At 48.8% G+C, this 20379-nt stretch overlaps 1 protein-coding gene across 1 annotated transcript in view; it reads right to left on the reverse strand.

The window, feature by feature from the left end:
- Positions 1-20379, reverse strand: part of HIGD1C (HIG1 hypoxia inducible domain family member 1C) — a 38338-nt gene that overhangs the window by 14469 nt on the left and 3490 nt on the right. The window contains exons 2-4 of the mRNA XM_084751515.1: positions 9525-9610; positions 8769-8867; positions 701-835 (exon numbers count right to left, since the gene is read on the reverse strand). Coding sequence (XP_084607641.1) covers positions 701-835; positions 8769-8859 — 226 coding nt within the window. The 5' untranslated portion in view covers positions 8860-8867; positions 9525-9610. The remainder of the gene's footprint in view (positions 1-700; positions 836-8768; positions 8868-9524; positions 9611-20379) is intronic.

Below are 20379 nucleotides of genomic sequence, written 5' to 3' on the forward strand. Positions count from 1 at the left end.
TATAGGGGAACATCAGGCGGTCCAGTGCGTTTACAAGCCTGGAGACCAGTTAGCTCGTGCGCCCTCGCACCGTTCCTAGAATCCCTAGACATCTAGGAATTCAAGCCTACCTCACTGTGTAGGTGCAGTCCTCGGGCCACAGGGCTCTGGGATAAGATGTTTTTAGATCAAGATAGAAGATTTAAGTTAATAGAGATGAGATATGATAGATATTGGTTGTCATTCAGAAATGGAGACCCAACAAGATAGGAAAGATGTTTACTTCAAGTTTAACAAATACAAATAGCCAAATCACTATGAATGTAACATTTATAGAACTCATGATTGTCTTATGATTCTTCCTCCTGTATGTAGTTTATTTTATTTATGTGTAATAATATAAATGTATACATTTAAAAAGAAACATAATGAAATAATTTAAAAAATAAAATAAGAGAAAAAAAGTAAAGTTGCAGAAAACTTGAACAAAAACAAAAGAAAGAAAGAAAGAAAGCTGGGCGTGGTGGCGCACGCCTTTAATCCCAGCACTCGGGAGGCAGAGGCAGGTGGATCGCTGTGAGTTCGAGGCCAGCCTGGTCTACAGAGTGAGTCCAGGACAGCCCAGGCTACACAGAGACCCTGTCTCGAAAAACCAAAAAAGAAAGGAAGAAAGAAAGAAAGAAAGAAAGAAAGAAAGAAAGAAAGAAAGGCGGCCGCTTACCTAGAGTCACTGCTCCCACAGCACACCCTTGGGCAGCGACCCGCACGTGGATGAGATGGAGGGACATCTTCTGACCTCCTCTGGATTTCAGCCTGTAAAGACCGTAGGACAGCACAGCCACGAAGCCTGCCACCCCTGTGGATTTAAAAGATGGATTAGAGGCCTGGAGAGATGGCTCAGTTAAGAACACAGGCTGCTCCTCCAGAGGACCTAGGTTCAATCCCCAGCAACCACATGGCAGCTCACAGCTGTCTGTAACTCAGTTCCAGGGGATCTGGAACCTCCCACATGGATACACATACAGGCAAAACACCAGTGAACATAAATAAAATAAATTATATATCATTTAAAAGAAGCTCATGTCTAGCCTGGTCCACAAAGTGAGTCCAGGACATCCAAGGCTAACACAGAGAAACCCTGTCTCGGAAAAAACAAAAACAAAAACAAAAAACACAAGAAAAAAGAAGCTCATTTCTTAAAATAAAATGAGAATATTACAGCAAAGCTAATGGGCTATAAAAACGAAACATGGACTAGATAAAGCGGCAGCAAGAAGTCCCCTTAGGCACGTAAAGGGCTGTGTAAAGGATGAGTAAGCGGAGACGGGCAGTTAGGATGCAGGCTGAGTAACCATCATCTGACATGCTTGGAGTCAGAGGTGAGGGTGGTGGGTGTTGTAGGCTTTGGAACATCTGCATTATGGGATACCATGTGGGTGGTACCTGGGTCTCAAGAGAAGCCCGTGTGTGTCGCACAACCTAATCACTTGGACTGTAGGTGGTCTCATGTTTTCAGAGTACCTGTGTTTTGATTATGGCTCATCACACGACAACAGGGTGCAACTCTCCACTCAGGGCATCATGATGGCTCGGCTTTTAGAATATATTGAATTTTGGGCTTTCAGATGCTCAACCTATACGGAAGGGGCATTAAGAGGAGAAGAAAAGCACGCACAGGTCCCAGCCAGCATCTGAAAGACAGACAGACATAGCCAAACTGGCTGCTCGTAGCGACTTGTTTATGTGGGTTCCAGGCATTGAACTCAGGGTGGCAGGCTTGCACAGTTGTCACTGTTACCCACGGGGCCATCTCTAGACATGGCAGCTTTTTGAAAATGATTTATTTATATTTTATGTCCATTGGTGTTCTGCCTGCTTGTATGTGTGTGACAGTGTCAGATCTTCTGGAACTGGAGTTGTGAGCTGACTGCCATGTGGTACTGGGGGACTGAACTTGGCTCTTTTTTTTTTAAAGTTTTATTTGTTTATTATGTACACAGTACTTTTTCTGCATGTATGGGTACCAGATCTTATTATAAATAGTTGTGAGTTACCATGTGGTTGCTGGGAATTGAAGTCAGGACCTTTGGAAGAGCAAGCAGTGCTCTTAACCTCTGAGCCATCTCTTTAGCCCTGACATTTAAGCTTTTTGTTTGCTTGGTTGGTTGCTTTTGGGTTTTTTTTGAGACAGGGTTTCTCTGTGTAGCCTTGGCTGTCCTGGACTCCGATTGTAGGCCAGGCTGTCCTTGAACTCACAGAGATTCGCTTCCTTCTGCCTCCCAGAGTGCTGGGATTACAGGCGTGCGCCACTGAGCCTGGCTGAGGTGGCAGCTTTTAAGCTAGGTCCTTAAGCTAGGTTTGGTAGCCCACGCCTTTACTCCCATGTGGGAGATAGGGCCAGGGGTTCAAGACTAGTGCTGGCTACTTGGGCACGGTGGGCTACATGAAACCCTGACTAAAACACTAAACTTGGTAGCCTGAACCAAACAAATTAGTTCCAGCTTCAGTGTTTGTAGTTTAGACTTTTACCAGAAGACCTGAGCCTGATGGTATAGTAAGTTGTTTGTGATTTTGCTGAGGTGGGTGTCTGGACTGCGAGTGTGTCAAGGCTCTCATCTTGGTCAGGCCCCTTGCCTCCGTATGGACTCGCACAGCATCCTAGCGCACGTGGCTTTGCCTTTGCCTTTGCCTTTGCCTCTCCATCATCAATAAAAATGAAATCCTAGATAGAGGATCAAAATGTTGTTATTGTAAAGATTAGTGTCGTGCCAAACACCTGTAAATCCAGCTTTGAGAAGCTGAGACAGTGGGATTGCTGCAAGTTTCAGGCCTCCCAGGACTATGTAAATGTCTCTGCCTTAAAGTGACAGCATAAACTTGAGTATGAATTGAAAGCATCTGAATGTGTGACCGGGAAGTGTCTGGCCCTGGGAAGAACTGAGTCTACAGAGGTTCCTAGGACCACATGCTTCCGTGTTCCTGCAAGTACCAAAGGCTGGGACAGCTGGGACAGCCTGTGCAACCACCTTTAACACAGAGGCCTTGACTAAATGCGCAAGGCTTCAGGTCCTGAGAGAGTAAAAAGACTAGGAGAATCTAAACTACCTTAGAAAGAACAACCATGTAACAGATAAAGGAATAATTATTTGGTAAATATCAACAGTATATGTTATTGGTTTGGAGAGCAACCTTGAATTTGTACATCACATCAGATGCTATACACACACACACAGAGAGAGAGAGAGAGAGAGAGAGAGAGAGAGAGACAGAGAGAGAGACAGAGAGAGAGACAGAGAGAGAGACAGAGAGAGACAGAGAGACAGAGAGACAGAGACAGAAAGAGGCAGAGACAGAGAGACAAAGAGATGGTAAGATTTAAAATACAACGACAACAAAATCAGAAGAAAATACAACTGCACATTCATAGCACCAAGAAGGCTAAGGCGGACGGTGGCCTGGCAAGGACAAGATACTGCACAGTGACATGAGAATGGAAACGCTTGACTAGTGGAAGTGTGGGTCTCCTACTGAGGAGCCCACAGCTCCCAGTGCAGAGTTCCAAGCCCCTGGCCGCACAGACGATCCTGACTGAAGCCAGAGGCTCTCAAAAAGCAAAGCAAGGAGCAGCTGAAGTAGCTCAGCAGGTAAAGGCGTTTGCCCAACCTGACAGGCTGAGTTCAGTCCATAGGACACACGTGGTGGAAGGAGGGAACTGACTCCTGAAGGTTGTCCTGTGCTGTGGCATGAGTGTGCACACACATACACACACAGAGACACACAGACACACACAACACACACACATACCACACACATAACAGACACAGGCACATAGGCACACTCGCACACACATGCATGCCTGCAATGCACACACACACACACACACACACACACACACACACACACTGGCTGTTGCACCTGAGTTGCACCCTGGCTGTTAGCCCAGACGATGGCAGGAGAGTGGGACCCTGCATGCTGTCCTCAGACCTGCACTCATGTGCGGTGGCACCAATGCACCCACACCAAATAGTTTAAAATGTAACAAATGCTTTTTAATGCAATAACAAAAGTTATGACCGTGAGAAGGAAAGGGACTCTGTGGGGGGAGAGGGTTAGATTAGCAGTGTCGTAACCAGAGTGCAGCTTGTACGTGTGTGAAGCTGTCGAAGGACAAACTCCAAAAAGGTTATCAGAGATAGAACTTAAAAGTTCGAGGCCAGCCTGATCTACAGAGTGAGTCCAGGACAGCCAGGGTACACAGAGGAACCCTGTCTTGGAAAAAGAAAGAAAGGAAGGAAGAAAGGAAGGAAGGAAGAAAGAACTTTAAAAAAAAAAAAGGTGTAGCCAGGTGTAATGCCCACACCTTTAATCACAGCAGATCTCTGTGAGTTCGAGGCCAGCCTGGTCTACAAAGGGAGTCCAGGACAGCCAAGGCTACACAGAGAAACTCTGTCTTGGAAAACAAACAAACAAAAAGTGTTGGAAGCTGAAGCGATGCTCAGGAGTTAGGAGCACTTCCTGCTCTTGCAGAGACCCCGGGCTGGTTTTCCAGCCACCACTGTGACTGCACCTCCTGACCTCCTGGGGCACCAGGCACACATGGTACAGACATGCATACCTGTGGAAACTCCAGTACATATAAAAAGTGAAAAATAGATCTAAAATGTTCAAATAGAGATGTTTTTGACGTAGTGCTGTTCTACTTTGGGACTCTCTGGTCACTTTCTGACTCGTGTATGGCTCCATCAGCAGCCGCAGTGTCTGGAGTGCAGTAGCTCAGAGGCAGAGCGCTTCCTCCCGCTTTACCTTAAGCAACCAGCAAAAATCCCAGAACAGAACACGGTGCACATGCCTGTGATCCAGCACTTAGAAGGTTTAAGTGGGAGGATCCGAGAGTTAGAGGCCAGCCTGAGCAGGACAGGGCGACTACCTCAGAACACAAGAAACCCAGAGGCTTGGTGTTAGCATTTGCCTACCGTGGGCAAGGCCTGTAGACTGGTCTCAAGCACTGGAAAAGAAACACTGTTTTAGCTCTTGGAGAACTCCTGATGCTCACAAACTGTTTCTTAGGATGAGCATGCCTTCTGTTGTTATGTGCATGTGTACAGGTGTGCACGTGTTCAGGTGTGCATGTGTACAGGTGTGCATGTGTATAGGTGTGCACGTGTTCAGGTGTGCATGTGTGCATGTGTTCAGGTGTGCATGTGTACAGGTGTACAGGTGTGCATGTGTATAGGTGTGCATGTGTTCAGGTGTGCATGGGTATAGATGTGCATGTGTTCAGGTGTGCGTATGTACAGGTGTGCATGTGTTCAGGTGTACATGTGTTCAGGTGTGCATGTGTACAGGTGTGCATGTGTACAGGTGTGCATGGGTATAGATGTGCATGTGTTCAGGTGTGCATGTCTACAGGTGTGCATGTGTTCAGGTGTGCATGGGTATAGATGTGCATGTGTTCAGGTGTGCGTGTGTACAGGTGTGCATGTGTTCAGGTGTGCATGTGTACAGGTGTGCATGTGTTCAGGTGTGCATGTGTACAGGTGTTCATGTGTACAGGTGTGCATGTGTACAGGTGTACAGGTGTGCATGTGTACAGGTGTGCATGCCCTGTGTACACAATGTATAGCGGCCTGTGGTCAGCCTAAGGGTGTCATTCCTCATGGGCCTGGCTCCACCTCCCCAGTGCTGGGATTACAAGAGCATGTCTCCATGCCCTGACCTTCTTTACATGGGCTCTGGAGGTGTAATTCAGGGCCTCAGGCTTGCAAGGCCCTATAGCTATAGTGTGGCACTACAGCCACAAAAACCTTGTTGGGTTGAAATGGGAATTAGAGTAAACCTATGGCTCCATCTGGGGAGAACTGGCCTCCCTACTACACACGCACACACGCGCACACACTATATATATATATGTATATATATGTGTATATATATGTATATACATACATACAGTTATAATCAATGAACATAGTAAGTAGTCTATCCATTCAGGCCACTTGTGAGTTCTTTCATTAGAATTTTGTAATTGTCAACATACATGTATTGTTTATGCCTGCATATTCATTTTTTATAATGCCTATAAACTGCAGTTCTCTCTCTCTCTCTCTCTCTCTCTCTCTCTCTCTCTCTCTCTGTTTTTTCGAGACAAATTTTCTCTGTGTAGCCTTGGCTGTCCTGGACTCGCTCTGTAGACCAGGCTGGCCTCAAACTCACAGAGATCCACCTGCCTCTGCCTCCCGAGTGCTGGGATTAAGGAGTGCGCCACCACGCCCGGTTTACTGCAGGTTCTTAGTTTAAGGAAGCAGCTCATCTGTATTCGGGATGAGACATCCCGGTTACCTGTGTTGGGACAGGTGTTCCCAGGACAGACAGCAGCCTTCGCGGTCTGTTTGGCAGGTTAGAGAAAAGAACCAGGGAAGTGCCCACCCATTCTGTGTGTCCTGCCGGCTTGTTAGTAAACGCAGCTGAGCGAAACAGTAATGGAGAAGTCGTACAGACGGCAAGAAGCACGCAGTAAGAGAGTGTGATGGGGTCCATCAGATGGCTCAGTGGGTAGCACACCTGCGTGGGAGCCTGACCACCTGGGCTCCACCCGAGTCCATTCAAAGGTGGACGAAGAGATCTGACTCAGCAATACTGTCTTATCACATACGTGCACACACTCGTGCACACACATGCACACAGATGCATACACGCACACACACATGCATGCACACACTCATGCACACACAGGCATACACTCACATGCACACACATGCACACACACACACACACATGATTTAAGGGGAGCCCAGCAGTTAAGGGCCCTTGCTGCTCTCCAGAGAACCAGTTTGGTTCCCGTAACCCATGTTAGGCAGCTGGTAACCACCTGAAACTCCAGCTGCAGAGCATGTGACACCCTTCTGGCTGCCTCCTGCACTTGCTCTCACATGTGCACGAGCGCACACACACACACACACACAAACACACACAGACAAATAAGATTGTAATGCTTTACACATACATTTATTTATTTATTTTTATTATTATTATCTTTTTTTCAAGACAAGGTTTCTCTGTGTAGCCCTGGCTGTCCTAGACTCATTTTGTAGACCAGGCTGGCCTGAAACTCATAGTGATCCACCTACCTCTGCCTCCTGAGTGTTGGGATTAAAGGCATGCACCACCACGCCTGGCACATTCTGTACTTTTGCTTATTTTCTTGGTTTATAGTCTAAAAGTAGAATTATCAGATTAGAAGCATGAGCAATTTAATATTATTATATATATTTTAAGCTAAAATGTATGTATAGCCAGGGGTGGTGGGTGGCGCACACCTTTAATTCCAGCACTCGGGAGGCAGAGGCAGGCGGATTTTTGTGAATGTCAGTTTGAGGCCAGCCTGGTCTACATAGAGAAACGCTGTCTGAGAGAGAGAGAGAGAGAGAGAGAGAGAGAGAGAGAGGGAGAGAGATCTGTTAGTTCAAGGCCAATCTGGTCTACAAAGGGAGTTCCAGGTCAGCCGAGGCCCTGTCTCAAAAAACAAAACAACAAAGAAGATTCATAGATTTAATTTTATCTCACAGGGCTGGATTGAACCTCCCGGTTCTAAGGTGTGCCAGGCAAACACTCTGGTTCTGTGTCCCATCCCAATAAATCATATTTGTAACGATGGAAGTGATTTCAGATAATCAATAAAAGTACTTTGTAAATTATCTGTATGATATGGTGTGTCCTGTGGCATTGTTAAAAGTCACAAAAGCTAAACGAAGCATCAACGGCACATACAGATTTTATACTTATTTGTTTTCTAGCAAAAACCTGAGTCTCCGTCCTTGACCAGGGCCAGGCTCCCTGCTCTGTCCCTCTGGAGACGAAAGCCAGCACCCTCCGGGTTTGCAGTGTCCTCCTGTCTGCAGGTAATTAATTGGGTTTAGCTAGGACACTTTCATCTTTCTGCTTTAATGAACGCTAGTTCTGCAGGGACACCAACTTGATGTGTCACAGACACAGTGGCTAATCTGTTCATCTCTGGAGTCTGTTCAAACGCCACTGAGCAGCTTGTCTTCTGGTCGTTTCTCTTCTGAGGTACGCTGCTGTCACTCAGAGGTGACAATGACCTTGAACTCCGGGTCTTCCTGGGTGCTGGGGTTACAGACGTGACCCGCCTCACCTGGTTTATTCCGTAAGGAGCCTTGAACCCAGTGCTCTGCTCCTGCTAGGCTAACTCTAACCACCGAGCTACAGCCCTCAAGAAGTAAAATTTCCCATCACACCTGCCTGCATCCGTAACACCACACGATGCCCAGAACAGAGACATCCGGTTCTAGCCGGATCTCAGGATGCTAAGCTGCTGCTCCAGTCCTCAGTCAGAAACAAACACACGAGTCCACTCCTCGCGTTCTGCGTGAGCAACGGCGAACTAATCATTTAGACCTGTAGGGCTGGCCTGATGGCCCAGCAACTTTGCTTGCCGCCAAGCCGGATGACCCACAGTCGACCCCTGGAACCCACGCAGTGGAAGAAGAAAACCCGGAAGTCCTCTGACCTCCACATGCATGCTATGGCAGCACCTGCCACTAGCAGAATAAACAAGCAAACGTAGGAAACTCTCTGATGAAATATGGAAAGCTGAAGAAAAGGAGAGCTAAACTCCATCAGCGTCGGAGCTAGAAAGTCCCTGCGGCTGGGGCTCCTGGGGGCTCAGGGAGCTTCGGAGAATCAGAGAACCCCCCTTGCAGGGTCTGTCACCCTCTGGGATACCCAGTTCTTTTCCGGAGTGGTTTCCTTCAACCACCAGGGCCTGCACTTACCCGCGGGGACGAAGGGGGCGTCTCTTGATTTCCTGAGGAGTCTGGACAACTGGCCTTCGTCCTCGGCTGCTGACCACTCATCTGAAGACATGCTTCTCCCTGGTGACAGCAGGAGACCTGTGTGGCTGCTGCCATCGTCCCAAGAGCCGGTCCCCTCCTCCCTACACTGCTAAGTGCTCTTGGCTGCACCGCCTGCTGTGTCGGTCTGCACAGCTGAAACAGGCAGCCCGCCTTTCCCTCCGTCACGCTTTTCACTACAGAATCCCACACGGCACTAAAGTGTGTGTGTGTGTGTGTGTGTGTGTGTGTGTGTGTGTGTGTGTGTGTGTTTTATAGTACACACATATTATTAATTATTATTAATATATATTAATATATGTGGAGAGAGAAACCAGCCACCAGAGCCCTCGAATACCACCCACTCTGTCCCCACCCGGTCCCCTTTCCTCCCTGGGGCCTTAGATTTCCCCCAGACAATGACTACAGTGTCTCTCTTTGAGTGACAAAGCCAATGCAGGCAGCATAGTTTTCTGGAGTACACGTGATGGGAAACTGAGCGAGCACCCTGTGGGACAGGACAGGCTAGACACTGAGATAGTGAACACGCAAACAGTCGCAACAGGCTCTCCGGTCTGTACATGCATCCTCGCCCCAGCCCCACCCCCCAGTGCACGTGAAAATGCGCACCGTGCACGGTGTTCAAACACAGTAGCTTCACCTTACGGATGAGATTTCAACAGAATGAGAGGCTCATACCTTGCACGCACTACAACAGGATCTCAGGCTGTCTGTCTCCTGCCGGTCTCTGATCAGCGCGAGTTCAAGGTTGTCACAGTCCCCTGCTAAAGTGATGACCACAGGAGAGCTGAGAGACAACCCTGAGGGCGTGGCCAACTGCCATTGGCTGGTTTGCCTTCCCCCTGCTGAGGAGGCTCTAACAGCAAGCTTGGGAAGAGTGTATGGTTTTTGGTTTTTTGTTTTGTTTTGTTTTGTTTTATTTGCTTTTCTGAGACAGGGTCTCACTGTGTGGCTCTGAGTGTCATGAAGCTCACTCTGTAGCCCAGGCTGGCCTTGAACTCAGAGATCTGCCTGCCTCTGCCTCGAAAGTGCTGGCATTAATGTCATGTGCCACCTCCCAACACTGGGGAGGCAGACACAGGTGGATCTCTGAGAGTTCAAGGCCAGGCTGGCCTATAGAGTGAGTTCCAGGACAGCCTGTCTCAAAACAAACAAACAAAAAACCAAAAAAAAAAAACGTCATGTGCCACCTCCGCAGGGCTAGAAGATATGCCTTTTGTTGTTGGTGTGGTTGTTTGGTTCGGTTTGTGTTATCACAGGGTCTCTCTGTGTAGCCCTGGCTGTCCTGGAGCTCACCATGTAGACCAGTCTGGCCTCGAACTTAGACTGCAGCCCTTAGATATCCCTGCCCAGGACTGGGGGAGGGAGGGTGCAAGATTGCCATTCAGGAAATGCCATCCAAGGCTAATATCCAACTTGTCCTTTTGGAATGTGTCACAGAACAGACCCTGGGCCACATGAATGACACAGACACGTGAATATAAACAAAAGAGTGCTGAGCGCAGTGTGGCCGGCCTTGTCGCTCAGCAGTGCAGCGCCGGCACTGAGTGCCCTGCTGGCCTCCCATACATGAAGGCCTAGGTCCAATCCCCACTACAAAATAAAAAGGCTCCTAACGGGAAAAGATGCATGATACACAGCCAAAATGTCTCCTGATAACCAGTAGACAGCAGAAAAGGATGATGCCAATTACTCCAACTCCTTTGTTTCAGAGCAGAGTGTCCTCACACCTGTAGCCACCCCAGCCCGCAATCATCCCTTAAAAAGCACCACTTGTCAGTGGTCAGTGCCCTTTGACCAATCCAAGGCAGAGTGGGCAGCGGGGAGGTGCTGAAAGCCGGATGGAGAGTGACATGGCGCTCTAGGCCTTGAGCTGTGTGTTCGGCCTGTCCTGTTGTGACTGTCAGCCCTGGTGCTCTTGGTCTTCAGAGATCTTCCTTCCTGCCGGGACCTTGCTCCACCTGCAGCTGCACCCACCTCACGGTGAAGGTCGAGGACCAGGTAGAGTTCGTGGGTTTTTGTTTTTTCCCTTATACCTTTGAGATTTTAAATGATTCTCATGAAAAGAACTCTGGCCTGCGTCAGTCACCCCTGCTCTGTGCTCTCCCCCGCCTCTGGTACCCTGCAGAGGACTTCCCTGGCCGTGCTTTTCCTGTGTGTTTGGGGTGCTCTCTTGCGTAATCATAATGTGTTCATCAGAATCAGGAAATTAACATTGACGGTACTGTCGTGCAATAGAAGAAATTAACATTTGTCCAAACCATGTCTAGAAAAAAAAGGGGGGGAGGTGTTTACACTTTTTTGGTGCTTTTATTTACTTTGCTGGGGGTGGGGAGCACATCTTCTAGAGGTTAGAGGGCAGCCTGTGGGAATCGGGTTCGCTTCCATCCTGTGGATCCCAGGAATCGAACTCGGACCATCAGGCTTGGCAACAAGCGCTTTGTGCCGGCCCATCAGAGTTTCCTTTTTCCCAAATGTGTGTGGGGTTTTGTTTTGTCTCGGATCCCACGTCGCTTGTCATGTGCCTTCAGTCCTGGTGATCTGAAAGAATGCTGTATTTGCTTTTGACTTTCATAACTGGTATTTTACTGGTGTAGTGTTCCCTGGTGGTTTCTGGTTAGGCTGAGATCATGCGTCTCAGAAAGACCACCTGTGTGGTGTTGCACACTGCCAATCGGTCGATACCAGCTGAAAGCAATGCGCCTTCCCTGCAGTGTGCTCTGTTTACTGACTGGCTGTGGTCAGGGACTAATCTGTGACCCCAGCCAACTTCAGGCTAGTGTCTGCCAGCACTTCATGTGACGTAGAGAAGTGTTTCTCTCCTCACACAGAGGCCGTGTTCCTCACACAGAGGCGTTTTCAGTCGCGGATGTTAAATCAGGGAAGCAGGCCCTAGACCTGAGCACCGAGACCTCCACACGTGGCTGTGCCCCCCCTTTCCCAGGGGGAAGGGCTCTCCTGCCCCTTTACTGTCAGAAACACTTTCTAATCTCACTTCAGTTCCTCAGGGACACTGGCACTGTAACTCAGAGCGGTCCCGCCCCCAGGTGAATACATGGCTACTGTGAAGATACGTTAAGTGTGAGTCCTTTGCGGGCTCACACTCTCCGGTGTGACTTACTCTCCCCACGACCCTCACTATTAACTTCCAGGCTTAAGTCTCTGCTAGGAATATTAATAAACTCCAGCTCTGCTCTACACCGGCTCATCAGTAAATTCTTTTCTGGGGCAAATTCAATGACCTGGTTTTGCCTTAGGGGACCAAAGCGTCATGGACTCCTCAGACTGCTGGTGCAGCGAGAGTCTTCTGCCACACCCTGTTGGTTACAGTGAGTCAGCCGGCTTCTCCACTATAGCGTTACTGTGTTTCCTCTTGTAATTAAAAAGCACTTTAATTGATAATCTAGTGTTATATAAGTATCCTGATCTTGACTATACTTTCAGTACTTACAAATGTTGCCTGGACACTGGTTAATTCCGTGGTGTTTTCGGAATGGTGGTTCGAAGCCCGGTGGTGGTGGTGCACGCCTTTTATCCCAGCACTCGGGAGGCAGAGGCAGGTGGATCGACGTGAGTTCAAGGCCAGCTTGGTCTACAAAGTGAGTCCAGGACAGCCAAGGCTACACAGAGAAACCCTGTCTCGAAAAACCAAAAGAAAAAACAAAACAAAAAAAAACAAAGTCAGAGTGGTGGTTCCCCCTGAAGCCATCATGCCTTTAGATTACTAGCTCACTTCCTTCCTTCCTTTCTTTCTTTCTTTCTCTCTTTCTTTTAGCTTTTTTGAGATAGCCTTGTGTAACTCAGGCAGACCTGGGACTTGATAAGTTATTGATGATGTCATTGAACTCCACTGAAGAGAAGTTTGGTCAACAGCCTAATAAATGATCTCTTAATGCTGTAATTAGGCACCACCTTTTCAGAGACAATTAGTGGGCAGCCTGGAAAAATTCACAGCTTTCTGACGTTTAAAACGTTACAAAAGGCATGGTGGCGCACGCCTTTAATCCCAAGACTCAGGAGGCAGAGGCAGGCAGATTGTTGTAAATTCAAGGCCAGCCTGGTTTACAAAGCAAGTGCAGGACAGTCAAGGCTACACAGAGAAACCCTGTCTCAGGGAAAAAAAAAAGGCGTACACCACCACTCCCAGCCCAAATGTTCAATTTTACCAATAAACACTCAGGAGGCAGTTGCTGGGTTGAAAACCTGCTGGCTCAGAGAGGCAGTGAGAGCGCCCAGCTGACCTTCCTCCTCAGCTGAGGTCCCAAAAGGAAAAAGCCCTTTTCCTTCTCCAGGCTGTAACTACCCTTCTCAGTGTCCCGCCCTCCTTCCTGTGTTTTCTTATGTCAGCTTGTTGCTTGCTCGGCCTCTTGACCTAGGGTTGACTTTATTTAGCTCTTGTTTGCAGAAAGCTCTTGGGTTACAAAAAACAGTTTTGTTTTTTACATTCACAATCTCAGGGTTCACAGCGTGATCAAATATCTTGTAACATTGCCCAGGAATTTTTACATTTTATTTTATTTATGTATTTAATTTAAAAAATTTTTTTGAGACAGGGTTTCTCTGTGTAGCCTTGGCTGTCCTGGACTCACTTTGTAGACCAGGCTGGCCTCCAACTCAGAGATCCACCTGCCTCTGCCTCATGAGTGCTGGGATTAAAGGTGTGCGCCACCACGCCTGGCTGAATTTTTGCATTTTAAATAAGGGGGGTTTGGGGGGTCTAATTTCAAACCCATGAGTTGCCATGGAGGTGATTTCAGACAGGACGTAGTGGAGGCTAAGTGGGGAGGGCTGAGCTGGAGGCCAGGCCGTGAGGAGAGCCGTGGGTAAGGAAGCAGTGCAGGGGTGTGGGGGCGGGGGGGGGGAGGGGAGGGGGGAAGTAAGGAAGGAGGAGAGCGCTGAGGCGTGATGGTTTTCAGCGTGAGTGACAGTGACAAAAGCCGTGTTACCAGGTAAAAACTGCAAACGGAGCAGATTGGGGTAAAGAGAGGCCCTGGTTAGGATCAGCAGATGTGAATGAACCAGGCCAGGAAGGCCAGACGATGAGTGAGTGCATTCACGCTGTCATGCCTGAGGAGACCAGGGCTAATGTGGGTGGCTTCCCCAAAACAGACTCTGGTGGGTGGAGAGAGTCACTTTTTTTTTTTTTGAGACAGGGTCTCTCTGTGTAGCCTTGGCTGTCCTGGACTCCCTTTGTAGACCAGGCTGGCTTCGAACTCACAGCGATCTGCCTGCCTCTGCCTCCCGAGTGCTGGGATGAAAGGCGTGCGCCACCACGCCTGGCGAGAGAGTCACTTCTAAATTGAGAACAGGCCTAGTGGGAAAGGCCAAAGGCAAAGAGGCGCTGGGGGAAGGGGACTTCTGAGTTTAATGTTTTACCCACGGCATTGGGACGTGTTGGCGCAGTGCTTACACAAATGTTTGCTGTGTGTTTTCCTCCTGGAGTGGTGTGTTTATTGTAGGCTTTTCACACACCAGGCAAGCACTGTGCCACAAAGAGGCATCTCCACTTGCAGGAACAGTTTTTTTTAATTATTTATTTTATGTGTATGTTTTGCATGCATGTATTCGGTGCACATGTGCGTGCAGTGCCTTGGACACCAAAAGAAGGTGTCAGAGCCCCTGGAACTGAAGTGACCAATGGCGGTGAGCTGCTCTGAGGGAGCTGGGAACTGACCCAGATCCTCTGGAAGAACAGGAGGCGCTCTACTGAGCCATCTCTCTGGCCACTTGGCGGCTGTTGTTGTTTTTAAAGAAAAGACCTACTTATATCTCCCTCAGATTCCCAAGGTCACCTGTGTTCTCTCCTTAAAAGTTAAGGACTAGCTGGTGGTGGCGCACGCCTTTAATCCCAGCACTCGGGAGGCAGAGGCAGGTGGATCGATGTGAGTTCAAGGCCAGCCTGGTCTACAAAGTGAGTCCAGGACAGCCACGGCTAACACAGAGAGATCCTGTCTCAAACAACTTAAAAAAAAAAAAAAGCTAAAAACAAAACCAAAAAAAGGTGAAAGTTAGCCTGGTGGTGGTGGTGCCACATGCCTGAGTGGATTGCTGTGAGTTCGAGGCCAGCCTAGTCTACAAAGTGAATCCAAGACAGCCAAGGCTACACAGAAACACCCTGTGTTGAAAAACTAAAAACAATAAAATAAAATTTAAAAGTTAAGGATGAACCCAGTTTTCACCATTTTAGCTTAATTCTTATATTTTTCTACGCACTTGTCATCTGTGTCTGAACATATGGCAACATATGGCAAATGTTTCTTTTTAGGACTTTTCCAAAAAAAAAAAAAAAAGAACTTTCTCTAGGAGTCTAGAATACTCTAAATCTTCCCAAGAATATAAAAAGAAGAAAATAAAATAAAGGCAACACAGAAAATATGTGGACTGGTAGGTTTTCGTTTTGTTTTTTTGAGACAGAGTCTTACTATGTATCCCTGGCTGCCCTGCAACTCACTACCTAGACCAGGCTGGCCTCCAACTCACAGAAATCCCCCTGCGTCTGCCTCTGAAGTGCTGGCATTGAAGGTGTGTGACAATGTCTGGCATTTCACTGGCTTGTTAGAAATTTGCTTCATCCTCCTGCCTAACCCACGCAGGCTGGCGCGGCTGCAGCACTCTGCATTTGGAGCGTCTGTCATCAGGTAGAGCATGGATCAGTGGTTAAGCACCGGTTGTTAGAGCCCTTGTCGCTCCTGCAGAGGACCTGGCTTCACCCACAGGGAGGCTCACAACCATCTGTGACTCCTGTCCCAGGGGATCCCATGCCTGCCTCAGACCTACACAGGCACCAGGGACGCATGCGGTGCACAGACACACAGGCCAAGACGTATATTCTATAATATATATGTACATATGTCTGTGTGTGCGTGTGTGTGTGTGCGCGTGTGTGTGTGTGTTTTGAGACAGGGTTTCTCTGTGTAACAGCTCTGGCTGCCCTGGAACTCTCTCTGCAGACCAGGCTGGCCTCGAACTCACAGCAATCCACCTGCCTCTGCCTCCAGAGTGCTGGGATTAAAGGAGTGCGCCGCCGCCGCCACCACCACCACCCCCCCACCCCCGCTAGAATATATATATGAATATATTTTTAAAATACACTAATATTACATATTGTACCCATGTGTTGAATGCCACACCAGGACGTATGTATTCACAATCGCTATATTTCAATGAAAAAATAAAAGGCATATTTTTAAATGTCCGAATAAAACCCTGAAGCTTTGGGAAACATTGTAATGCATAACTCACAAGGGTGGATTCCTAAGCTACATTTATAGAAGAAAGATAGATTTTCTGGTGTGAAAAGCAGTTTTGTTCTATTCTTCTCGTGTGTGCTGAAGCAGTGAAGGCGCGGCCTGCAGGCTGCCCAGCACTCAGCATTCGTAAATCGAGAGTTTACAAAGTGCTCTTGGCGCCGTCCCATTCCACTCTCACGTCCTCGCCTTAGATCATAACGTTCTCTTTCACTAGGTCAACAAACTGCTAATAAGAGCCAGGCGTGGTGACACATTTCTGTAATCCCAGTGCCGTGCAGTGAAGGCGGCTTTCTGGCCTGTCAGTCTAGCTGAACCGGTGTGCTCCAGGCTTGGTGAGCGATGCTGTCTCAAAAATAATATGGTGAGCTGGGTGCGGTGGCGCACGCCTTTAATCCCAGCACTCGGGGAGGCAGAGGCAGGTGGATCTCCGTGAGTTGGAGGCCAGCCTGATCTACAGAGCAAGTTCCAGGACAGCCAAGATAACATAGAGAAAAACTCTGGCTTGAAAACCCAAAAAAACAAAACAAAAGATAGGTAGATGATAGACAGACAGACAGACAGACAGATAAAATAATAACAGATAGTGCTTGGGCTTGAGTTCAGATACTGTTGTCCACCCACCCACGCACCCACAAAGCTGGGAAAAGCATTGAATAATCAGTTGACAGATGGCCCGAAATGCCAAGATCAGCGACTTAGATTCAATTTTAGGACGGATGAGTAGGTGTCTGTAATTGTGAGTGGAGGAAGCGCCAAGTGAGACTGTGTAAGAGTCTTGGCGATGGCTCAGCCTCTAGAGGTGTTCAAGCCTGATGAGTGCCGACTCCAGGCCCCGCCACTAGGTGGCAGGAGAGAAGCATTCCGGAGCGGTGGCCTCTGGCCTCCCCGCCCCCCACCCCCCACCCCCCGCCGCCGCCCCACCCCCACCCCCACCCCGGTGCACAGTAAAGTAACACAGTGGGTCTCAGGCCAGCGAGGGCCTGTCGTAAAAAATAATAAGTAACTCATTAAACGGATCTGTTCCTGGAAGTGGTGTTTGGGGAGACGCAGGCGGTGGGCGTGTGGGCGTGGCGGGCCTTCCACTGCAGCCGTGTTACCTAGAGCCCTCAGAGCCTTTCGGGCTGCAGAGAGACTGGCTGGGTGGCCTTTCTAGGAAGCTACTTGTTTGCACCCCAGGGCATTCTTTGCTGAGTGGCTTCTTCCTTGCCAGCCGTAGATTCATTCATTGGGGGGCGGGTTATAAAACCGAATGTCTGCTGCTGGGCGTGGTGGCGCTTGCCTTCAATCCCAGCACTCGGGAGGCAGAGGCTGGTGGGCAGCCTGGTCTACAGTGACTTCCAGGACAGCTGGGGCTACACAGAGAAACTCTGTTTTGAAACAACCAAACAAACTCAAATGTCTATTGCCCCCATCGCCTGCCAACTTGTGAACAGCAATTGTAAAAATGGAGTCATCTTTTTTTGCGTTCCCAAGACAAGCTTTATATAATCACTTGGTTTCTCTAACACACACACACCTGTCCCGTGTCATCTAATAGTTTGTTTTCCTCTCTTCCTTTCATAAATCCTTTTTAGAAGAGGCCGCCCTAGCAGCCACACTCCATTTGCAGCCGCCCTGCAGGTCCCCTGCAGAGCAGCGATCTGCATGCGGGGAGTGGGCCCACTGTGCCACCCCACCCCACCCCCATCTACCTGCTCCAGCTGCTAAAGCTGATTCTCCGTCTCATGCGCAGCGTCAGATGCACAGACACTGTGGATCATCTGGCTTCCTGTGTCATTTTCTCTCTCCAGCCACAAAGAGCAAATGGTGCCATGTTATATTTCACTTGACAGTTTTGGGGGGCTCCCGGCTGTTTTCCTGTTTCCTCTAGCCAGGCAGCGGCTGGTCAGTCTGCTGTCCTGCACCAGCTGTTGCTGGAGCCCTGCACCAGCCTGTGTGCATGAGTGCACAGCTCACTGCACAACCCAAAGCTTTGCTGGTGGTCCTACCTGCCTCCCACAGGCGGTCTGTTGGCTGAACTTTTGTCCTACGGTATTTGTGGCGTTGTGGGTCCAGGAGTGCAAAAGCACAAAGCTGAGCCACACAGTGAGCCCAGTTAAAGAGGGCGCTGGTGAAAGGCAGAGAAATATTTTACTGTGTGGGCACATCGGAAGCACAGATAAAGGGGTTCAGTGACCACGGTCCACTTTCCAAAAGACATGCTCTGCCTGCATGTGAGCCTGCACACCAGAAGAGGGCACCAGATCTCATTATAGACAGAGCCACCTCGTGGTTGCTGGGAATTGAACTCGGGACCTTTGGAAGAGCAGCCAGTGCTCTTAACCTCTGAGCCATCTCTCCAGCCCCTCAGACTGGCAATTTAAATAGAGAAAGAATGGGGCTGGAGAGACGGTTCAGAGGTTAAGAGCACTGGCTTCTCTTTCAGAGGACCCAGGTTTGATTCCCACAACCGTCTGTAACTTCACTTCCAGAGGTCCCAGTGCCATCTCCTGGCCGCCTTGGGCGCCACACATGCATGTAGCACACAGACATACGAAACACCATACACATAAATTCATAAGACAAAATTTAAAAAGCCAAGTAAGAAAGAGCTGGGGGAGGGGCACCGAGGTGTGTATCATGAAGCAGTCCCAGTCAGGCTCTGCGTCTGTCTCAGTCGGTTCTGCAGAGTGACAGATGCTCTTTGCCACCTGGGGCAGGGGACAAGTTGGTTCTCTGGGAGCTTCTTCTTTTTTTGTTTGTTTGGTTTTTTTTTTTTCAAGACAGGGTTTCTCTGTGCAGCCTTAGCTGTCATTTGTGGACAAGGCTGGCCTTGAACTCACATCGATCCACCTGCCTCTGCCTCCCAAGTGCTGGGATTAAAAGGGTGCGCCACCATGCTTCGCTCTTACTGAGATACAGCCTGGCCTTAGAGACAGCTGTCTTCCGTTGGCCCCGAAGGCTCTACTCCTCCTCTCGCCCAAGGTGACTGCAGCTCACTGACCTGAGGGTGCTGGAGTGGGGTCTCAAACAGGGGTGGTGTGAGACATCTTCCTGACAGGCAGCTTGACTGCAGAATAAAGGCTAAAGGGACAGAGTAGAACAGACAAGTCCCAGTGGAGATTCACGGTGAAATGAGGGAGGGGAAATACGCGTCGCCTGGGGCTCTTGAGAGGCTCCTGGGGAAGCGGGCACAGCCTTGGGAATCCTCCCAAACAAGTTCCCCTTGGATCAGATGGAGGGGAGCCTGCCTGCCTTGGAGACAGGGAAATCAGCAAGTTGTTAAAGTCACTGTGTGACGTAGAAAAGGGGACTTTAAGTTTTCAGGCAAAGAGGGTACATGTGGCCCAGACTCCTGTCTCTACTTCCTGAACACTGCTGAGATCACAGGCGTGTGCCACTGTGTCTGGACTAAAGGCACTTTAGAATAGAAATCTGGATTCATTTTTAGAGGCACGGTATGAAAGAGTCTGTCCATGGAGACGCTGGACGTCAGGGCCACGTGCTGCTTACGGACCAGGCCTGACAGAAGACCCTTGTGGGTTAGGGGCTGCTTTTTAGGCAGTCCTGCTGCGTAGCCAGCCTGAGCTAGCTTTGCCCCTCTGCCTCCCGAGTTCTGACACTTCAGGACTGTGCCACCATATGGGGTTACTTTTTGGTGTTGTTTACTTGTGTGTCTCTGTGTGTGTGTTTTTGTTTTTTTGTTTTTTACTTTTAGGAATGATACATTTTGACCAGCACAGAGTATAAGTCTCCAGTCTCTCAGATACTTTCCTTTAGAAGAAAAATTCTTTTTTTAAAAAAGATTTATTTATTTATTGCATATGGGTGCTTTATCTGCAGAAGAGGGTAATTCTATCTTGCTTAGTCACCGTTCCTATTGTTTTTAACCCGAGGAATTGGGTGCAATGACTAGGGCTGGCTCTTTGCTCTTGGTTGCCATGACCTCAGCATGCTCTCTTGCATGGCCCGGAGCCAGTCGCTCAACAGCTCATTAGGAAATTCCTATGATTCTTTAATGCAGCCTGGGTTGGTTTTAAATGTTGAGATTAAGTGAATAGCCCTCTCTTGCTTTTGTTGGTATCAGCATGCCAGGACCCACTGCACTGTCCGTTGCCTTAACTGACAAACAGGAATTGGATTTCAGCTAAGTGCTGTGCCTTCTCAAAGCAACACCAAGAGAAAAGGGTTTGCTCTGCAGCCAAGAGCGCAAAGGAACAATTATGCAATGTTTGCTTCCCTTTATACTCAGAGGACACAGAACATCTGAGATCCTGGGAGTAAATATGAGAGCTCTGAGTGGG

This window comes from Acomys minous (genome assembly GCF_964271855.1).
Source record: "Acomys minous genome assembly, chromosome: 12".
In the NCBI taxonomy this organism is placed as follows: Eukaryota; Metazoa; Chordata; class Mammalia; order Rodentia; family Muridae; genus Acomys; species Acomys minous.